Source organism: Podarcis liolepis (genome assembly GCF_965112155.1).
Source record: "Podarcis liolepis genome assembly, chromosome: 13".
NCBI lineage: Eukaryota > Metazoa > Chordata > Lepidosauria > Squamata > Lacertidae > Podarcis > Podarcis liolepis.
In genome coordinates this window covers 25,170,735-25,192,559 of record NC_139573.1, presented here as the reverse complement: position 1 = coordinate 25,192,559, position 21,825 = coordinate 25,170,735, and the positions used below count along the sequence as shown (strand labels likewise).

At 43.6% G+C, this 21,825-nt stretch overlaps 2 protein-coding genes across 6 annotated transcripts in view; both read right to left on the bottom strand.

The window, feature by feature from the left end:
* Positions 1–72: 72 nt before the first annotated feature.
* Positions 73–8,818, bottom strand: LOC310691012 (vomeronasal type-2 receptor 26-like). The gene is made up of 5 exons (XM_083470595.1): positions 8,697–8,818; positions 5,673–5,964; positions 4,044–4,919; positions 1,814–1,940; positions 73–1,374 (listed from the first exon to the last, which is right to left on the bottom strand). The coding sequence occupies exons 1-5, from the start codon at positions 8,780–8,782 to the stop codon at positions 473–475; spliced, it is 2,283 nt and encodes a 760-aa protein (XP_083326721.1). The 5' UTR covers positions 8,783–8,818; the 3' UTR covers positions 73–472.
* Positions 8,819–12,111: 3,293 nt separating this feature from the next.
* The window catches only part of LOC310691928 (uncharacterized protein), a 31,635-nt gene continuing 21,921 nt past the window's right edge, over positions 12,112–21,825 (bottom strand). For all 5 annotated transcript variants that reach the window (XM_083472202.1, XM_083472201.1, XM_083472203.1 and 2 more), the window contains 6 exons: positions 21,212–21,322; positions 19,564–19,797; positions 18,925–18,969; positions 18,365–18,457; positions 16,024–16,677; positions 12,112–15,272 (listed from right to left, as the gene is read on the bottom strand). In XM_083472202.1, the coding sequence (XP_083328328.1) occupies positions 13,288–15,272; positions 16,024–16,677; positions 18,365–18,457; positions 18,925–18,969; positions 19,564–19,797; positions 21,212–21,322 (3,122 nt within the window). In that variant the 3' untranslated portion in view covers positions 12,112–13,287. The remainder of the gene's footprint in view (positions 15,273–16,023; positions 16,678–18,364; positions 18,458–18,924; positions 18,970–19,563; positions 19,798–21,211; positions 21,323–21,825) is intronic.

Below are 21,825 nucleotides of genomic sequence, written 5' to 3'. Positions count from 1 at the left end.
TGCGGCACACTAGTGTGCCACGGAACACCGGTTGGGGAACACTGGTCTATTGAACAGTTTCCCTGCAAAAAAGGTATGAAATTTTATTATCGACATTTTTGCATTATGTTTTTTAAAACCAGAAATAAGCATACATATACAGCTTTTAAAAATGAGCATGCCACTGAAACAATTTTCTAAAAACCTTTCCTCAGTGACATTGTCATGATAGAAATACATCAAATTATAGGGTTGTCAAACCCATTTACCTGGATATAAGCATTGTGCTCCCTCGAATTTATATTTGAGTAGACAATCATAGGACTGCACACTAAATAATAAGTTTTCAACTCGGGCATTGTTTTCAGTTTTCTGCAGTTGCTACCTCTGTCACAATTAAAATATCGTTTATAAATGCAGCATCATTCTGCTCCACTATTGGGGCTTAAAACAATAAACAGCAGGACTTCTGCTTAGACCATTATAGACATGCTTACTTATTTCTTACTAACATTTGATCCTTGCTATTCAGCTTGGGCCTCAGAATAATTATATAGCATTTTGGAAAGAAAATACAACCCAGTAATCCTGCACTGGAAGCCAGGATAGAAAAGATCTCCACAGACACCATATATTTTCCCTTGGTGCTCAGGTAGGTTGGCACAAAGGTCACCCAAACACTGCAAAATAACAGCATGCTAAAAGTGATGAATTTGGCTTCATTGAATGTGTTAGGCAACTTCCTTGCAAAGAAAGCCACAACAAATGTTACTAGTGCCATTAATCCCAAGTAGCCCAGAACACAGTAAAACATAGTCACAGACCCTTCATTGCATTCCACTACAATTTCTTCAAACAGAGAGTGCATGTCCAAATATGTAGACGGAGGAGCTGTGACTAACCACAGCATACAAACCCCCGCTTGAAAAATAGAACAAGAAAGAACAACTGAGTTCGCCAGTTTTTTCCCTAGCCATTTCCTCGTTCTGCCTCCTGGCTTACTAGCCATGAATGCGAGAACCACAGTGATGGTTTTGGCCAACACAGAAGAAACTGCCACAGAGAAAATGAGGCCAAAAGCTGTTTGCCGTAGGAGGCAGGTCAGTGTCTGAGGTTGGCCTATGAACAGTAAGGAGCAGAGAAAACAGAGCAGGAGAGAAATGAGCAGAGAGTAGGTGAGATTCCTATTGTTGGCTTTGACAATAGGGGTGTTCTGGAACCTAATGAAGATTCCAAGCACCACTGTCGTGATCAGAGACAAAAACAGTGCCAAGAAAGCTAAAATAATCCCCAAAGGTTCATCATAAGACAGAAAGTTTAGAATCTTAGGAAGGCATTGAGTCCTGTCCCTCTTTGGATACAGATGTTCTGGACATGCGACACAGTCATTCATATCTGCAAGAAGGGGGGAAATCATTTTTCACTCTTTTAAACATACTGGATGGTAATCAGAGTTGCATGGGCAGAGTTCCTCTGCTGCATATTTTTTTATGTATAGTGCTTACGTAAAAGGAACACGTTTCAGTAGTGTTAGTCCTCTCTGGCTGAAAATTTACTTTCACTGTCAAGTGCCCTCTTAGTCCAATTACATTCTGAAGTGATGTCAATGAAGCAGAATTTTTAAGTATTTCATAGTACAAATATACCAAAATTTGTAATGTCAAATCAAGGCAAAATAATCACAAAAAGGGATTCATAGAAGAAATATCTCCCTTGCATGAGAGAATAGTGGCAGCAGAGATTAAGAGGAACCTTTTCAAGTATGTTTTCTCTTGGTCTTTCCCAAGCCCCACTCCACTTTCTCATATGTATAATCAACCTTTTTGTCTCCTACCACTCTGGTCTGAAATCTTCCCTTCTGGACATGGAGCACAATCATAGCAGCAAAACGGCTTGTCCTCCTTCCTTTTTCTGCTGTAGCCTGGATAGCAGTTGTCATTACACACAGCAAGTGGCAGGGCCTAGCCATATAAAATGAAAGTAATATCACTCAGTTTTCTTCTAACTGGCTCTATTCATCTTTGAGTAACAGGATGCTGACTTCAAATGGCTGCATAACCGAAGAAGAGAATTTTGTAGGCAGAAAGCAGTGACATGGTTCATAAATATGAATAGGGGGAAATTAGATTCAATACGCATTTAAAGCCAAATTTATCAACTTTGCACTTTCTGAAAGAATATGTGAACAGATTCACAGCTATCCTTCGAAATTTGCACTTAGCACTGCCCTCCAGGAAGAACGTAGGTAATTATTTTTGCTGTGTGCATACTCCCATTTGCTTTGCATCCAGGGTACTCCTAAAGCTGGTTTGGAAAACAGTGTACACATGTTAGCTACAATCCATATTTATCATGTCATTTCTTACAAAATACTGCATTTTGATGTTTTCCTCCAAACCAGCTTCTAGCTAAATTAAGAAGATTGACCTAGCTGTGCCTTAAGATGGCAACATGTGCACAGCCTATCATAATTGGGTGTAAGATAAAGAAAACAAAAGGAAAATTCACTGCAGGGTTGGTAACACATCCTAGAATCAGAAGAGAGATTAGGGGCAGGGGACGCATGCTGTGGAGGCACAAATTCCCCAACCACAATACTCCCAACCATTTAGAAACATCTAAGAATAGCCATAAACCCCCACAGCTGACAATTTCAAGCTTGCTGAAAACCAGCAAATGCCTGGGTGAACTGGACTGTTGGTTGGTTGGTTGGTTGGTTGGTTGGTTGGTTGGAGAAGCCCAGCCAGATGGGTGGGGTATAAGTAATAAATTGTTGTTGTTGTTTCAATTCTTCCTGGATGCCACTAAATGAGGGAGACAGATACAACACACCAGGAAGGATATTCCACAAATGGGAAACCACTAGCAAGAAAGCTCTTTCACGGGTCAACACCCAGCGGTTGAACCACCAATAGAGCTTCCCCTGCTAATCATAGGTTCCAAGATGGTCTGAATGGTTTGATAAGGAGCTCACTGAAGGATTCACTGACTAGATCACCTCTGCTTCTGTCACACCCAGCGTTACTTGTGTGTGTTTGTGTGAGGTGGTTTGGAAGGTGGAAAGGGAAATGATGAGAGAAGCACACCACAGTGCTTTCAGGACCAGGTAGCTTGGCAGGCCCCAACAAAGAAGAAGAAGAAGGGAGAAACTGAAGGGGAGAAACTGGGGTTGGAGGGGCTTTCCTCAGTATGCCTTTTGATTCTGTTACATGCAAGCAGATCCCACCTGATTAAAATTCTTGTGCCATGTGATGATGCTTTCATTAATGGTGAACTCGGTGCCTGGTGAAGCGTGTGGATCCATCCTTCCCAATTTCACTCTTATGAAGGATTTGTTTGGGAAAGTAATCCAGTTGGTAATATCAAATCCAGCAGCTAGTTCGTTTTTCTCATTAAAATAAATGGTGTCCCCAGCACTGTTGTTGAATGAGATGCTCCTCAGAAAAGGGTGAAGCTGGATTGAAAGAGGCAAATCTCAGAAAACGAGACTAATAAATATAATAAATAAATAATAGTCTCCTGTGTGCAAGATGAGGTTAATTCTAGTAAAGGTAAAGGGACCCCTGACCGCTAAGTCCAGTCGCGAACGACTCTGGGGTTGCGGCGCTCATCTCGTTCTATAGGCCAAGGGAGCCGGCGTTTGGCCACAGATAGCTTCTGGGTCATGTGGCCAGCATAACTAAGCCACTTCTGGTGAACCAGAGTAGTGCACGGAAACACAGTTTACCTTCCCACCAGAACGGTACCTATTTATCTACTTGCACTTCGACATGCTTTCGAACTGCTAGTTGGGTAGGAGCTGGGACCGAGCAACAGGAGCTCGCCCCGTCGCGGGGATTCAAACTGCCAACCTTCTGATCGGCAAGCCCTAGGCTCTGTGGTTTAGACCACAGTGCCACCCGCGTCCCCTAGGTTAATTCTAGTCTACCTTAAAAGGTGAGATGATCAAATGAAGGTCATAAACATTACAAAGGTTTAAGAAAGAAGCAATGTCCTCCCTAGGCAAACCCTCAGACCTTTGAGCTTTATAACATTCACCGGCTCATGATAATGCAAGCTGTTACCTGCCAAGGTTGCTGGTGGAGAGGCTCCAGACTGTCTCTATCCCCTGTCACTGTCCTATGATTCTCTATGGCCGAGTACCTGGCATGTAGAGCTTGTGCTATGGCATGGACAGCATTGTAGATACTGTAGCTTTGGGCAGTCATACTCATTTCAAAAAATATCCCAGGAAGGCTCTCCAGTTTCTCCTCCCCAGTACATATGTCAATGAGCTCCTTACCCAGTTTGGTACCTGGCCACAAACAGCCAAATGCCTGTTCCCAGAAGACCCTAATGAAGCCATCTCCTTTCGGCCAATGAAAATTTAGAACTTGAAGGAAATTTTGGAAGCCAAACACTTCATTGGAGTTCAATGTAAATGACAAAGCTCCATGGAAAAAGTTGATATCCAAATTCCTGTAATATATATGTGATGAGAATTCCCACTGGGCTGTCATAACCCATACCTTACCCATTACTGCTTCTGTCAAGTCTTCTGTTTGTGCCAGGTATAGAAACCATTTCAGCATTAATATGGTAAAAGTATCAGCATTTAAGACAAATACATTGACTTTGGTGTTGGTTAGGAAAAGGGCCATGCTCTCTCTAGGTCTCGACAAATAAAAAATTTCTATCATGTTATCCGTGGAGGTGATGAATGGAAGTCTATCAATGAAGGCAGAACACATGCCATTCTGTGAAAGCAGTGGCAGTAGGTTCTGCACAAATCTGTCTCCTTTGTCATCATCCAATGCAATGATCCCAATCCATTTCCACTGGAAATGCAGAAATAGATGGACAATTCCATTGTATTGCTGCGCTTCATTGGGAACCATCTGATAGACAAAAGGGAACTCGGTTTTATCATTCATCAATGGAGCAAAAAAGCAGTAGGTGACCTAAGAAAATGAAGAACATTATAAATCAAATGGGATAATAATTAATAATAAAAAAAATTATTTATACCCCTCCCTCCCTGGCCAAAACCGGGCTCAGTTACATTCCCCAGAATGTATCCCTCCTAAAACAGCCCAGTTAGGACACAATGTGTTCATTGACTGTGGAATGCTGATTGTTGGGGAAGGGGTATAGAAATTGAATGGAATGCCTGGAGTTTAAGCAGCTGTTTCTCTCTCTCTCTCTCTCTCTCTCTCTCTCTCTGTGTGTGTGTGTGTGTGAGAGAGAGAGAGAGAGAGAGAGAGAGAGAGAGAGAGAGAGAGATGCAGTGCTCGTTTTACATTTTAAAGCACTAAATCATAGGAACCCTACTTAGCTGAAGGAACCTAAAGCCTTTAATTGTTTAAACCCTTCTCCGGAGCACAATGGGGAACTTTTTTCCACACAGAATATCATAGGATCAACTCCTCCTGTACTTTTAAAAGGTTAGCAAATTTTCAGGGGGCATTTTCTATAAAGTGTTAGAACTGATCCGTATACTGAAATTGAGGAGTTTCTGCATGCTGTATAGATGTCCTTTTTAAATATGTATTTTTCTTGGAAAACAAACAAGGCTTGTATATTTTTTGCCATTCAGATTTCTATCTGTGTCTCTCTACCCAAAAACAATAATTTGCACATGGAAATGATAACATGTGTGCTAATTTTGTGACACAGTTACTCTTCCCGCCATGACACTAACAAGTGTATCCTACCTGTGGAATCTTGTAGATGCTTAAGAAGTTGGCTATATGGAGAGAGGTTTCAGAATCAAGTCCCCCAATAACAGCTATCAAATTCTTCTCAGTGTCACAGCTGTAGTTAGGTATGGTCTTTTTCAAATTAAAGAGAACATTCAAGGTGTTCTGATAAGTCATTTTTGCATTGAAGTAGCTGTCATAAATATGGAATCCCAGGCTGACATTTGGTAAAACTTTGGGGTCATCATTTACCTCCTTCACGGCAAATAGGAAAGCCAAGACGTGTTGATAGTTTTTTGGCACTGCTCTAACATAAGCAAGAGGAGGAGAAGAAGAATAATTTATATGAAGCATTAAATACCTATTATGAACTTCCCAAACAATTTGCAAGTCTTTATGACGACTTTTTGAAAACCAGTTTCATGGTATGACACTGTATAGCATCATCACAGTTAAGATATTTATGTAGCAGAGCTACCTGGAGCTATCCCCACACCTATCATCTGTCACATTCACACATCACTAGCATTATTTTTTTTAAGTTAAACACACACAGGAACCATATACAATTCTGGATGTATATGGGTTGTTGTTCGTTTGAATACCTTTCTGTGTCCATTCGCATATATGCACACGTTTTCATAACTCGCACACATTAAAACTTTGCACACACGCCATCCACATAATACTTTCAAAAATACACAACTGACCAACTGTTCGACAGTGTTCTTTTATTGCTGCATCCTCAGTTACGCTAGCCCTTTTGTGTTGACCAGGTTCTTTGTCAACATTTAGAAAATTAGAAGGTTAATAAATATTCCACATCAGCAACAAACTAATGACTAGGAACATGTGATGCCATTCAAATGAAGCAAGAGCTCCTGTGGTCAACAGTACAGAGGTTTCAAAAGACAGCAGTTGTGGATGCTTTCATCTTTTGTTTTAATTTGGTTCGACTTTGACCAGAAGTTATATACTGTAAAACAAACCACAATTCTCTGCCATCCTGTATTTTCTTTGCTGTAATTTTAATACCTCATACATTCTCCACAACTTCAGCATGGTCAAGAGCTGGCTTTGACCTGAAACCAGTATATAGAGATCACAAGGACAAACTTGTTACTACATTGCCTAATTTTATGCCGTAGAAATAAAAGTATTTCCTTACAGGATTTGATCAATAAGCTTTGTCCTTGGGTGCTCCATGAAGAAAATGGGTTCAAACAATAAGAAGAACTGAGAAGTAATCTCTCCAATGATGAAATCGCCTCCCTGATTATACTCATGTGGAACATAGAGAGGTTCTCTCATGCTGCACATAATATGTGCCTTGCATTCAATTTGAAGCAGCAGCAACAATAAGAGCAAAGAAAAACCATCCATTTCAATTTTGAAGGCAAATCCTATTGCCATGAAACAGAAGCCCCTGTTTCCATCTTCTTTGTGATCCAGCACCCTCCCTTCAGAGAACATTCATTGTTTAGATACTTCGACCCTGCCCTGCATTCTCCTCAAGGGAGAATTTGCTAGACTGGACCATTGTAGCTCTGCCTACCCCTACTTCTCCACTGCACTGAATAGTACTATGGTCTTTTATGTAAGCTTTGAATCACTTGTTTACTAATTGTGCAAAAGGCCCCTGGAAATCCACATTGCTCACAGTGATTTGAAATAATTACAGGGTACACAATCACTCTACAATTCTATTATTTCTTCCTCCCCACAGGACTACTCATTGTGGCACCATGTGCAAGAGAGTCAGAAACAACCTGTTTGCCTGATCTGACCATGACTCTTTGCTGCTCCTTAGTGGAAGAGGGTATAGTTATCATATGCAGGCTCAATGATATAGATTAATGCAACACCAAGGGGAGGAAATAGAATCTAGGCAACAGTAGAGTTAGAAGCAAGGAAGTAGTAGTAGTGGAAATGTTTTGTATTGAAATGCTAATGCCCTGGACTCCTATGACATATTCTATGTAGCGTGATATGGCTGCAGTCACATGAAGTATTCTGTATAGGCATGCTTTACAATAAGTATTCGGTTTTTGTAGGGGTATAACTCAATAGTTATATAACTCTGCAGCTGAATTCTGCTTAATCATGTGATGATGCATAGTAGTCAATGCACTAAGGCTGCAAACCTGGAAGTAAGCATTATTGAACTTAATAGGATTTACTTCTGAGTAGATGCATAAAAGCACGTACTGCCATACCACCAAATCTTCATCTGCTCCTGCCATCACTTTAGGCCAGATGTGGAGATCTTTGCCCCTCCAGATGTTGCTGAATTGTAACTCACATCATACCTGGCCATTGGTCATGTTTGTTGGGCCTGATGGAAGTTTACCAGCAACATCTGGAGGGCCAAAGGTACCCCACACCTGCTTTAAGCACTTAAACTGGAACAAATTTTAAAACATTTTCCCTGCGTACTTTGGGGTCAAAAGCATATTGGCATAATTAACATGCTTTTTTTAAAAAAAGACACCATGGACTGGTTTTTAGTGCAAGCCAGTGGGAAAGAGTGCTTAGTATGGAGTTTCAAGGCTCCATCCAAGACAGAAAGTATGAAAGGAGACAACAGAGTTGAGAAAGTGGATCCTCAATGTTGAAACTACTATGATAAAGTATTGGTACATTTGCTCAAATCCTGATTTGTGGGTTTCCCACAAGCATCTGGTTGGCCTCTGTGAGAACACGATGCTAGACTAGGTGGCCCATTGGCCTGATCCAGCAGCCTCTTATGTTCTTACTAAAATTCTTCTATCGCATCTTCTATTAGGGGCCATCCAGAAGCACTTTTCCTAAACAGAAGCTGTATAAGAGTTAGTGTGCCTACTTACTAGCTCCCCTTCTTTCCTTGCCTGAAGCTTCTGTGCCCATGCTCTGCTGCCCAGACCTGGCACATTGATGAGGCAGGGTGAGGAGCCTGCCTTGGGTGGCAGAAGTACAAGAGGCAGCACCCACCTTGCCTCTTCTGCCTTCCCTGTGCTGGAAGTGTCAGCAAGATCTCGCCTCAATCTTATGAGATCTCACCTGCTTTGCAGGTGCCACCGCCACTGCCAAGCAAACAACACAGGTAAGAGAGACACAGTGCCATCAGCAGAGGGGTGGCAGCACATTCCTGTGCCAAAACAGGATGTGACACCCCCTGCTGCTTCCCATTTCAATAAGACACTGGTGGCCGCACACTGTTTACTGCCCAGCATAATAACAGAAAGTAGGTCTGTCCTCAAGCTCCAGCATTTGCTCAGCTCTATGAGAAAAAAGTTGGGTTCACACACTTCTTACCTTTGCCTTCCGCACTGTTTGGGATGGTATGGGAGACATCACTGCTGCCTTCTTCAATGATAAAGTGGTCAAGGTACTGCAGATTCCTGCCTTAAGAGAGGCTGGGCATTGTGACCTCACAATGAGTCTCCCTCCCCAGCCAAGTTGACCACTGAGAGTTGTTGACTCAAAACATTGCTTAGCAACTTGGTGAGTAGGGGCTGGAATCACTTTACTTCTACGTGGAAGAAGTTGGCCCACCAGTGCCCCAGCTTTTCGGCTTTGCAAAGCTTGCCTAGCCTCCACTTTCCCAACATTATCCCCCCCCCCCCCCCCACTGAAGGGGCAATATTTTTTATTCCACTTCCCTAGAATCTGTTTTTTAAAAAGCTAGTTTTTAATCAAAGGCTTTATTTCCACGTTACCTGAGACCACAAGAGCTTGATTTCTTCAGCTCTCCTTTGTATTGGGAGCTATGAATTCCTCTTTTACTAAATGCTACTCTATTTGCATTAAATTCAAGAGAAGCTAAGGCAAAAGAGTTGCAGGAAACATGCTCAAGGTGCAAAATTGGATGTATTAAGCTCTGCTGAGAAACTTAAAGCTGCAATCCTGTGTGCATTTGGATACAAATGGGTCTCAATTCAATTACTCTGAATGATTTTAAGCCAGTATGAGCTGGAAAAGGTTTCTAGGAGGGTTAAAATCAGGGGTTAGTAATATACATTAATTATTGCCTCAGTCACTAAGGTAACCTGTGACATCTTCTTCCACGTTTCTTGGGGGTGTATGGGGTTAGGGGAGGGGCAGTATCTCGTCTCCCTTGGAGAGGGAGCTGAGGCGCCAATACTTTGGCCACCTCATGAGAAGACCCTGATGCTGGGAAGAATTGAGGGCACAAGAAGGATACGCCAGAGGACGAGATGGTTAGTGTGTGTTCTCAAAGCTACTAACATGAGTTTGACCAAACTGTGGGAGGCCGTGGAAGACAGGAGTGCCTGGCGTGCTCTGGTCCATGGGGTCACGAAGAGTCAGACACAACTAAACAACAAAAGTATCTCTAGTGGGGGACACACCATGCTCCTTCTGAGGTAATTTGTCCACCTTTATTCCTCATCCTGCACTTGGCTCTCACCTGCAGCTCCGAGAAGCTGTCACCATGTGACAGCATCTACACCTTGGGAAAAAAGCTTCGACTGGCCAGCTAAACCAGGTGAGGGTAGCCAATGGGTCTCCAACCCTCAGCAGCTTTCTCCTGATTGAAGTGGAGTGTTTGAGGACCGGAACATTCACAGGGAAACCAAAATGCTTTTTTACAAAGCTACTGTACAATACTACCAACCTTACTGTATGTTTGTGAAACGTTGACCACTTTCTCCAACTCCTCGAAAGATTCCGATAGTGTCTCCAAAAAATTTCACACATCACCTGGGAAGGCAGGCGAACTAATGCCAGTGACTGGAAGAAGCAAAGATCACCCATGTCCAAGCAATGATTCTTCAACATCAAATTTGTTAGACGGGTCATGCTGTGCAGATGCCCAATTATCATCTTCCAAAGCAACTACTCTACTCCGAACTTAAAAATGGAAAGCATAATGCTGGTAGTCAACAAAACAGGTTTAAAAACTCTCAAGGCAAATCTTTAAAAAATGTAGCATAAACACTGACAACTGGGAAACACTGGCCTGCGAGCGCTCCAATTGGAGTACAGCCTTTACCAAAGGTGTCATGGGCTTGGAAGATGCTCAAACTCAGGACGCAAGGGAGAAACGTTCTAAGAGGAAGGCACACTTCACAAACCCTCACCATGATCAACTCCTACCCAGAAACCTATGTCCCCACTGTGGAAGGACGTGAGGGTCCAGAATTGGCCTCCAGAGTCACTTATGGACTCACTGTTAAAACCATATGCATGGAAGACAATCTTACTCGGCTACAAGTGATCGCCAAAGAAGAAACCCTCAGTGAGTTAGGAGCTTCTCTTGCACACTAAGACAGGCTCCAATGGATTGAGTAGAGGAGACCAATAGTGGGTCCAATGATCAAGGAGGTGGTTACTCCACATGCAGAAGGAAATGATGGGCAAATGGGGCTCACCAACCTGGGAAGGTAGGTCATTCAGGAGAAGGAAAACTGATCCTAAACCTCTGCTGCCTTGCAGCTATACTCATTCATGAGAAAGACTTCCCGAGTAAATCCTGAGAAAGAATCTGTACCTGCTGCATTGCAGGACATCTTTGGGTGAGGAAAAGGCTAAGGAGTAAACCCTACACAAATCTGGAGTCCCTAAAAAGATTGGATGGGGCCTTGCATGCCTCCTTCAGGCAACTCCTGCAGCCAAGCTGGTGCCAAATGCATTGCTCTGCTTTTCTTTGGACCAAATCAGTGAAGTAGAGGGGTATGTCTTGTGGTCTGGGCATCCCAGGACCTCCATACACAGCAGCAAAAACATGGGAGCAGCAGTTACAAGCTACTGGTCTCTGTAGCCACAGCAGGAGCTGCAATTCTCCAGGAGTTTGACTTCATCCCCAGCAGCACACTCCATTGTCCCTTGAGACAAGACGGTGGCCAACAATTGGTAACTACTTGGTTTCTTTGTGTCAGTTATGGTACGTTTCCTTTTATAGCATGCTCCATTTCATTTATATATTTTAATTTTGTTCTTAGCTATCACTGAGTCTGCATACTTCCATCATTTCTTTAGTAATTGTAATTAAGCTTTCCAATTTATTTTACTCCTGGTCTGTTCCTAGTTCTTTCTGGTTAGCATTAGCTCAATGGAGTAAGTTTCATAGACCTAAAAGCTACAGCCTATTTTCAGAGTGTAGATGAAATTGTTGGCCCTAATGATGGGAGTGTGCTAGTATTAATATTGCATTAAATTTGTGATCACAAGAGGGGGGAGGGGCTAATAAGCTAAACTGATCCTCATAATTTCATGCATAATAGTGGTTTATCTGGAGTGAGTTCAAGTCTTTCTAAATATTTCCTGTATACGCACATCTTACCCCACCAATCTTTTATGAGGCAGTTTCTCAAGGTTTACTAAGTAGTAAACCTTGACTCAGAAGAGGATCACTTAATAACCAGAACAGCCCGTTTCAGTTAACAAATAAATAGCAGTATCTCTTATACCTAATGAAGACATTGCTTTCAAAGTTGTTTAAAGTACCACTTAATTCTCAGCAATATTTCACTCTTTTATTCTTTCCCATCTCCATTCAAAGATATTCTTTATTTATGGTTGATACAAGTATTTCAAATTATTTCAGTTATTAAAATAAGCATCAATGATACACCACTGCCACCACTTCTTCCAGTGATTAGAACAGTTAATTGATGCTGCAATCTCTTTGTTTCCAGTAATAGGGTTTGAAGACGACCTAGTTTGAAGACGACCTGGCCTTTCAGCCAGGTTGTACATTGAAGACAGCATTTCATACCCTAAAAATCTAAAGTGGTGGCGTTGTTGTTTTTTAAAAAAGAGAAGTTTGTAGTCCATATTGCTGTAAAAATAATATTGGAGATGTGCAGGCGATGCCAGATAAAATCTCAGAAGCCTAAAGGGAGCTGACAGGGGTTTCAAGGGATCAGTACTCCGTTTCTTGTCCTTCCCTATCAACTGAGAAATTATGCAATATAAGCAACTCTGTGTTGTTTGCTTCATCTGCATAATGTATATTCATGGGATTGAAATTCAGAGAACATTATTAAAAAACTTTTCTTATTTAATTTTTACCTTACCTTTCCTCCAAGCTCAGGGCAGCACAGATATTCCCATTTTTAAAAAATCCTCACAACCATACTGTGAGGAGGAATGACTGGCCCAAGAGATTGTAACAACCTACATAGCTGAATGGCAACTTGAACCTCGGTCTTTGTAGTTTAGTGGCAATTTGAACCTAGTCTGAAACTTTGAACATTGCATTATGTTGGTCAAGAAAGGAATACACACTGGCCTATCTATAAGACATTGTTTGTAAAAGAAGCCTGTGTCAGCCTTTCATCATTTTGGGGTTCAAGGTCACTCTGTCCCCATAGGCTCTTCCTGCACTCCCATTTTATGCTTGAGCACAGGATGCAGATAGGAAAAGCTGTGCCACAGAATGGCATTTCAGGAATTGAAATTGCAATTCCCTGGGAACAAATTGCCAACATCCAGGCACAAGCCAAGATTCCCTACACCTGGCATTTACTAGGTAGGCAAACAGGGCACAAGAGGTTTTTGCTTGCGGGTTCTGAATGCACTCAGCCCACCTGGTATGACATTCCTACCCTCCACCCTGGGGAAGGAGGGGGAGAAAAACACCTCTGGGTGTGAATGATTCCACAGAACACTTCCTTAATGCTTGCTGTTACAGGAGAATGCATTTATCAAAGTTTTTGGGAGGAGGACTGCTTGGGGGAGTAAATGAATAAGTTGTTGGTTTTCCTACCAAAGAGGCACGAGTACTGCCCTGCTTCTGCTCAGTTTCTTTGGAAACCATGGGCAGATTTTGGCTAGGAGAACCATAATCCATGCTGGCATGAAGAGCATAGGAGGGCTGCAGGGATGGGGTGCTGGTTTCTCGAGGGGAAGGTGGTGATTTCGCCGATTGTGGGCTTGCAGTGGTCACGGAGTTCACACTAGCATGCTGGTGCTGTCGCATGAGGGCCTGAGGCTTAGAAGCATCCAAATTTCTGTTCGTTCCAGGTGAAGTATATGATGAGGGCTGCCAGGATAGGGTGGTCATAGTTTCCAGAGGGGAAGGGGATGGGTGTGCTGATCTTGTGCTTGAGGTCACACTAACATACCGTTGCTGGCTAATGAGGGCCCAAGACTCGGAGCACAGAGCATCAGAATTACCGTTGATCCAAGAAGAGGTGCCCAGTGGCTGCAGAGGTGGCGTGGCGGTGGTTTCTCGAGGGGAAGGTGGTGAGCTTGCAGGTCCTGTGCTTGAGGAGCTTACGGCATAGTTCTTGCTAACAATTTTTTGCTGATGCACCAAGGGCCAAGAGTCAGAAGGCAGAGAGTCAGAATTACTGCTGGGACTAACAGCAGCATAAGATCCAGAGGACCGCTGAGTTGCGTTGGTAGAAGCAGACTGCGAACTGAGCGGCTGCATGCTTGAGATTACAGGAGAGTCCACACCATCATACTTCCCCCAATGTGTGGATGTTGGAGACTTAGAAGGTACTTTGTCTGAGGGCACAGCCACAAGATTTTGATCTGCCACAGGGACAGAACTGTGCTGCAGACCATCTAGCCATGTATGGTGGTGGCATTCTGATTGGTAGACAGTCCGAGATTTGGGCGAGTGGAGGCTAGCTGTGTTTTGAGAAGGTAAGGAAGTAGGAAACGTCCCTGCGGGAGTCAAACTGTGGGGGAGTCCTGCGGTTCTGGGTGGTACCTGCTCCTGAGAAATGGAATCTTGTCCCGAAACTGTCGAAGAATAGGACCTCTGCTGCTGAATTTGGGTGGGAGGCTGAGTCTGTCTGGCTGGAGGCACAGGTTGGACAGGCAGCGTCTGTGGTGGAGTCTTCTGAAACTGTATCCCAGAGGGTTTTACAGAAACTGGTATGAATGGTGCTGGGTAGAGAGGAGGCATCTCTGGAATAAATGTGAAAGGCGGGTATACAACTGGCTGAGCACATGCTCCAGGACCCGTAGAGAGAGGGTTAAAGGTGGAGGGGGGTGGTGTAGTATTGTTAAAAAACCAATGGTTACCCAGATGTGCAGGCCTGGAGCCAACGCTGTCAGATTTCAAATTCTCATCCCTTCTGGTGGCTTGGGAATCCACTGGGTAAACTACAGGAGAGTTGGGAGTGTCTATCAGCTTGAGTGTCATCTCTCCCACAGGAGCTACTGGTTTGGGAGTCCCAGGTAAAGTATTATTTTCCTTGTTGGCTGGTGGTCCAAGACATTCAGAAGGCTGGAGGAGAGACAGATGGGGCTGAGGCTTGCGAAGTGCAGTATTTAGAGAGAACTTGGGAACAACCAAAGGCTTGTTTTTAGGTGGGGAGTGGTCAGGAGTCACTGCAGAGTCTTTCACTTTGGACAAATCAGGATGGCCTGAAAGGTCTCTCGAATTGGCTGTGGCCCTCTCATGCTCTTGCAAAGGAGATACTGTTTTTGGTATCTCCTTGAGATGGCCCTTGGGTAGAATGCAGAACTCCTTATCACCTTGCTTTTTGAGGGGGTCTGAAGCCCGGAGGAGAGTGGAGTGGGGCTGTGGTACCCCTGGAGCCTTAGGAAGAGACTTTCTGGGACTTACTACAGGTTCAGCTGCTGCCATCGTTTGGGGCAGCGACTGACAAGGAGCCACTGCAGCATTTTCCACTTCAGATGGGACAGGCTGATCTGAAACAACAACAATATTTACTGTTAAGAGAGAAGGGTCACAACTGCAGTTAGAAACAGGAGGGGGGAAACAGAAAGGTCAAGTGGTGCTTTCTTGAAGCCACATATGGAAAACCTGGAATAAGCTAGATCTAGATGCTGTTAGCAGGGGAACTGTTTGTTCATTTTTAAACTAAATATTTCTTTCTCTTTGGTGATCACTCCTAGCCAAGCAAGAGTGTCTTCCATGAATGTGGTCTTAACGGTGTATCAGTAAGTGACTGTGGAGGCCAATTCACTCACGGGATCATCACCTTGTCATGCTGAGTGGGCTTGCACGTTCCCATGATCCTTGTGAGCAATGCCATTGGGAGTCGCACTCCCAGTTGGGTCACCCAACATGGTCAAAGGGGAGAAGCTAGACAAAGCATGATCCAAGAAGTCTTCGGCAGCAGAACAGGCAGAAGATAACAAGCAGTATGTTCCAATGGCTGTGAAGGCGGATGAAGGCTGCAGCAGATAATAAGAATCTGCCAGTCGTCATGATACTCATGCCATCGGAATAGAGCCTTACTGCGAAGACAGTGCGTTGATCAGCGGGAACTGATCTCCACACACCAAACAAATTCACACACAGATGTCTTCCGAAAACCCATCCCAAACCCACCCCCCAAAAGTCTCATGGCGATTGGCAAAAATTAGATCTATATTGCAAACAATATGAAAATCATAATAAAGGGAGCAAAAGACGCTGCAAATGAAAAGCACTTACTGGATTTGACAGGTGACGCTTTAGCAGACACAGGTAGTAGCAATGTTTGGACTCCACAGCCCTCCAGGCGAACAATATCAGGCATCTCCAGCAGGCACTGTTTGGCAGAGGAAGCATTGCCAAGCGGCAGATGCTGCTGATAGGCAGTGCTGTAGGCAGCACGGAACTGGAAGAGCGACATGCCCTCGGGGTGCATGGCCAGGATGTGGGCCACCCGCTGTTTCAGTTCTTCCAGGTCCTTAGAAGGCTGTGAGTTCCTCAAGTTGGATTCTCTGGGCAGCTGGTTATCCCGTGAGTGTACCTCTTTGGCTAGTGGTGATGGCCCACCAGACTGCCATGCACTTGGCTGATGGAGAAGAATGCGGGAGGGAGGTGGCTGATGTGGAAGTATGCCGGAGGGAGGGGGCTGATGTGGAAGAAAGCTGGAGGGAGCCTGGAAGGAACTGTTGGCCTTGCTTGACAAAGCACTACGAGGCTCCTGGGAGGGTGGAAAAAATGGAAAAGTGGCAGATGGGACATGCATGCTGCTGTTGTTGAGCCAGTTCTGCACTCCTGGAGACACAAAAGCAGCTGGAACAGGTGGGCTCCAATTCTGTGATTTATTTCCAGAGGGATTGCAGACGTTGAACGAAGGCTTAAAGATGCCACCAAAGTCTAAGAAAAAAGAGAAGGAGGCCATTACTGCTGGGTCAGTTGACAGACGATGTTTATTTGTTAAAAAATATTTGTAACTCATGTCTCTGCCGCAAGTCCCCAAGGTAGTACGACATATATCTATCTATATGGTTTTAAAGACACCCTGCTGGTATCAGCAACACCGCCAATCAGAACACAAGGCGCAAGAGCAGACAACTGCTGTGACTTGGGATCAAAAAGTCAATAAAGAGAAAGGTGAACTTCTGAAGGGGAGAAAATTCTACAGCTTTGATGCCGCTCCAAAGAAGCTTGTTGGTACCAACGATGCTTCATAGGATGGGAGCACACAAAGAAGAGCCTTCGCAGGTAGGTTACAAGAGAGTTGGCAGCCCTGAAGGGATTCAGTGCTTTCCAGATGTTGTGGATTACAATTCCCGTCAGATCCAGCCAGTTTTGCTGCTGGCCAGGGATGATGGGAGCTGTAGCTCAAAACATATGCATGGCACCACATTGGGTACTCCTGAATTTGTGTTTTTATATTGTAACCCACCCTGTGATCCTTGGATGAAGGGCAGTATAATAATAATAATCCCCAGCATATTCAGGAAGCCTGGAAAAATACTCCTGCCTGAAATCCTGGAGAACTGATGGATCGGTAGACAATACTGAACGAGATGGTCCAAATGATCAATCTTGGTAGAGGACAGCTTCCAATGTTTCTATGTAACCTTGCCAAAAAATCATTGACGTGAAGAAATTTGAACAAACCACTGAACTGTGCGCATCTTAGTCCTCCTGTGTTAACTATCTATTTCCTAGTTTTCCCCTTGGTCTTCTGTCATCTCTCTGTTATTTGCCTCCATGTTTCAAGGTCAGCTAAGACTCTGAGAAGGACAGTTTGACCACAAAGGAATCCATGAGCAAAAACACTGTATTTGTTCTAGCCAGACAAATGGAGAGAACAAACAAGAATGTTTTGTTCTGGCAACCTTTTAATGAGTTACCAGCTACAACAGAATCCTGCCCTGTACCTCGATTAATGCCAATATATTACAAAACCCTTTCAATACCCGAATGGCAGCTGCAACCATCCTTAAAAGAAAGTCCACTGTAAGTTTAAATGGCATAGAGACAGCTGCATAGAGACAGTGGTTTTACTCAAAGCTGACTCGCTGAAATTAATGGATGTAACTTAGTCGTGATCATTAATTTCCATGGCTCTACCCTGAATAAAACTTGCCTGAATACCACTCTGAGATAGTATCCCATTGATCTCCTTGCATTGACTGGATCCAATTATAAGTTATGTTGTATCCTGCCTAGATTTTCCTACTATGTGTGGTCACATTAATGACCACCATAATAATGTGAATTATGGTGTCCTTTGGTCGTTAAGGAACCATTCTTTAAGCATTATAGAATGATGCTAGTGCTGTGTCTAAGGATGACCAAGACTTATTAGGAAGCGGCAACTGTTTCATCTTTTGAAGACCTCGTAACAGTCAACAAATGACCTAGCAAGCAAGATGGATTTCCAGATTACTTACCATCTACAGAAAATAAATCATCTCTGTAAACCATCTTAGGAAGTTAGCTCAATTTGTCTGTCAGTACAAACTGTGCTCTCTGTGACTTAAACTATTGTTCTCCTGCATCACCATCCCTGCATGGGTGAGAACAGAAAGGAGTCACCTTGGAGATTTACCTGGTGCACAGTTTGCTTGCTGGACCACTTTTGCTGGATGCAAGAGAGGCACAGGGGCAACAAGCAGAGGAGGGGCAGTCTTAACACCAGGACCTAAACAAGAAGAGAGGAAAAGAAATAGTCATATTAACCAGGAGGGATGTTCACATAGTCCAAGCAGTAATATTTCTCTTTCTCTAATGAAGCAGAGGCTTGATGGCCACATTATCAGGACTACTGTAGTTGATTTCCTGCACTGACAAGCGGTTGGTTTCCTTCCAACCCAAAAGATTCCATGACCAGTGAAGGGCTCAGCAAAGTTGTGTGTCTAAAGTCAGGTACAGGCCACAACCGGTTTACGCCTATCCAATAAGTGTGCGACCGCACACACATGCAATGGACCAAACCCAGAAGTTACCCAAAAACAACCCAAAAAGAAAAAAATGTCCAGGTTTGAGGCGAAACACAGAACAGAACAGATACTTAAGTGGTTGTTCCATGAACTAGCCATTACTGGGAGGCAAGCAAAAATTATGCTGAATTGGACAGTAGCATTGCAGACTTTTCTGACTTCGACTTACATTTTGCCGTTTTCTTTTTCTGCTTCTTTTTCGTTTTGCTTTTTCCTAAGTTGGAGAAAGGGAAGGGGGAGGAAGCCAGTGTTGATTCTGGAGCCTTTTTAACAACCTGAGGTTAGGCTTACTCATGCCTGATTTCAGACAAACAGGACTTTTCCAATGCAACTGAGAGCTAACGATTATTGGTTCAATTTGAAGGGAGTTTACTTCACCAATGACCAAAGCTGACAAATTAAATCAACTCTATGAATAGATGAGCAAAAGTAAGTTGCTGGTGGTGATAATGACTGAATCGGATATTGGAATAATATATCTGCTTATGGAATAATATATCATTTGGCAATTTGTTGGTTTTTAAAAAATAAACCCCATGGCTGCAATGGTATATAATTCTTGTGACTTACATCTGAGTCATTTGAATTGCATTGCGAAGTCCCACTATATTCAGTAAGTCCCAGGAAAGCATGCAACTTTAGAGCAAAGGAGCACTGAGTCCCATCTCCTGTTTGGTTCTGGCTCAGGAAAGAATTCAGATTTGGTGGTTACGAGACCAGGAACCAAAATGCAATCTAGCTTTGCTGGCTATCCCAGACAACATGGGAGTGGAATGTTGCAGTCAATCTTTCCCCCTCCAAAATTCACCTGATCCAATCGAAACAACACATTTAAGTCTGTCCTCTCGGTATCTGATGTTCAAGTTAGGCATTTGACGCTCCAAAAACTCCAGTGTGTCCTTGTGGCCTTGGTCGATGCTGAACGTCTCCAGGTCAATTTTTTGCTTGGCCAGCAGGAGCTCCTGCACTTTCTCAACCCTCAGACCTTCGCTGTATGTGCTTATGAGGTTGGTGAGTAATGCCAAGACATCTGTCAGTGAAGCTAGAGGAGGGAAAAAGCATATTAACATGAAGACTAGGGTGAGGTAGCAGCAGCAAGCAAAGATGGGGCAAAGAAAGGAAAAGCAACTGGGAAGAAATATATGGTGCTGCTCCTGCTCCAGCCAAGCTTGCTGTTTTGTTTCACTTTAGTTCTTAGGATTCCTGGCATATTGGTTGTATTTTATAAAATGTCACAAACTACTTTGAGAAATCTAATCCTGTTAAATAAACCTCAGAAAAAATCTGCGCACCGAGTCAAATATTAACACAATGTTTTCTTTAAAATGTCAATAGACTTTGGGAGTGTTACCGATCAGGAAGAGGCCAATATTCTTCTACAATTGAAGGACTAAGCCATCATCAGACCTGTGCCATTGATTTCAGGGAGAAGAAAAGGCTAAGGAGTAAACCCTACACAAATCTGGAGTCGCTAAGATGGTTGGATGGCGTCTTTTATGCTTCATTCTGGCAACTCCTGCAACCAAGCTGGTGTCAAACGTTTTGCTCTGCTTTCCTATGGACCATATCAGCAAGGCCAAGGGGGTGGGGGTCTTGTCATCTGGGTATCCCAGGTGCACTCTGTTGTCTCTCGAGACAGATGGATGCCAACAACTCCAAGAATAACTAAATCTCCAAGGATCTCTCACCATTTTCAACCTTACAGGAACCTTGTGAGGTCACAGTTACTGTAAGGCTGAGAAACTGACCAAAGTCACACAGTGAGTTTCATGACTGGGTGGGGAAATGAACCTGGGACTCCCCAATCCTACTCTGACATTCTGACTACAATGGTACCTCGGTTCTCGAACTTAATCCATTTTGGGAGTCTGTTCAACTCCTGAAACTGTTCAAAAACCAAAGTGCAGCTTCCAATTGGTTGCAGAAGCTTCCTGCACTCAAATGGAAGCCACGTCGGACGTTCGGTTTCCAAAAAATGTTCGCAAACTGGAAAACTTACTACCAGGTTTGCGGCATTGAGGAGCCAGTTTGTTTGGCAACAAAGCCGTTTGGGAACCAAGGTTTGACCGTACTCTACTTCACCAGTAAATCAAGCCAGAACAGTGTGTACCATGGATTCTATGATTCTATAAAGCATGAGGAATCTTACAACTAAAAACGCAAAATGTTTCTAGTCTTTACGGTTGCAAGAGTAAGTAGAAATGTCTATTTCTGAATAAACATGCCTGGGACTGTACTCACAATTGTGTTCCTCCACAAACACCAATATGCACAGAACACAGAAGCAAGTCCCACGACTGCAAAGAGATACTTCACCCAATGCCAAGGCATACAAATCAATGGTGAATGTGATACAAATACTCTAGCTGGCCTTTACACTCCCACTCCCTCTGTCAGGCCTCTGTGCTCCTTCTGCACCTGGACCCAGAATCCTCCAGAGTTAAATGCAGTCTTACCAGGCTTTTTTTTAAGCACATTTTGGTTCACGGGTTTTGATTTCCCAGCAGGCCGTTGCACGTTTAAGGGGACAGAAGCACAGGACTGGGGCACAGTGGAAAGGCAGGAAGCTGGAAGAGAAAGGAAGATGGAAATCCAATTTTTCTGCTTTTTTAAAATTTCAAAAAAACCCTACACCATTTGATAGAAATATGCCAGTTTGGTCCCATGCCCTGTCTCCTTCTGCACCTGGACCCAGGGTGTTGGACCTGGGAGACCTGGGTTCAAATCCCTCTCAGCCTAACCTACTTCACAGGGTTGTTGTGATGATACAAGTGAGAAGGAAGAGAACCACAACACCTTAAGCTCCCTGGAGGAAAGGTGTGATATCAACTTAGTAAGATATATAGTGGGATATAAAGTAAGTTAGTCACAGTTTGGCCAGAAAGAAAAAAAGCAAAGAAACCCTTGGGATCAGTATAACGGCAATTTACAGAAAGGTAAGAGCATGACTACAATATACTTCAGTGCGTAAGCTCCAAAGAACTACGGTTGCCATATCTTGAAGAGCAAAAAAAGAGGACAGCCCAAGCCGGGGAAATAGGCTCTTTTCCTGCTCAGGCTGGCAGCAGCT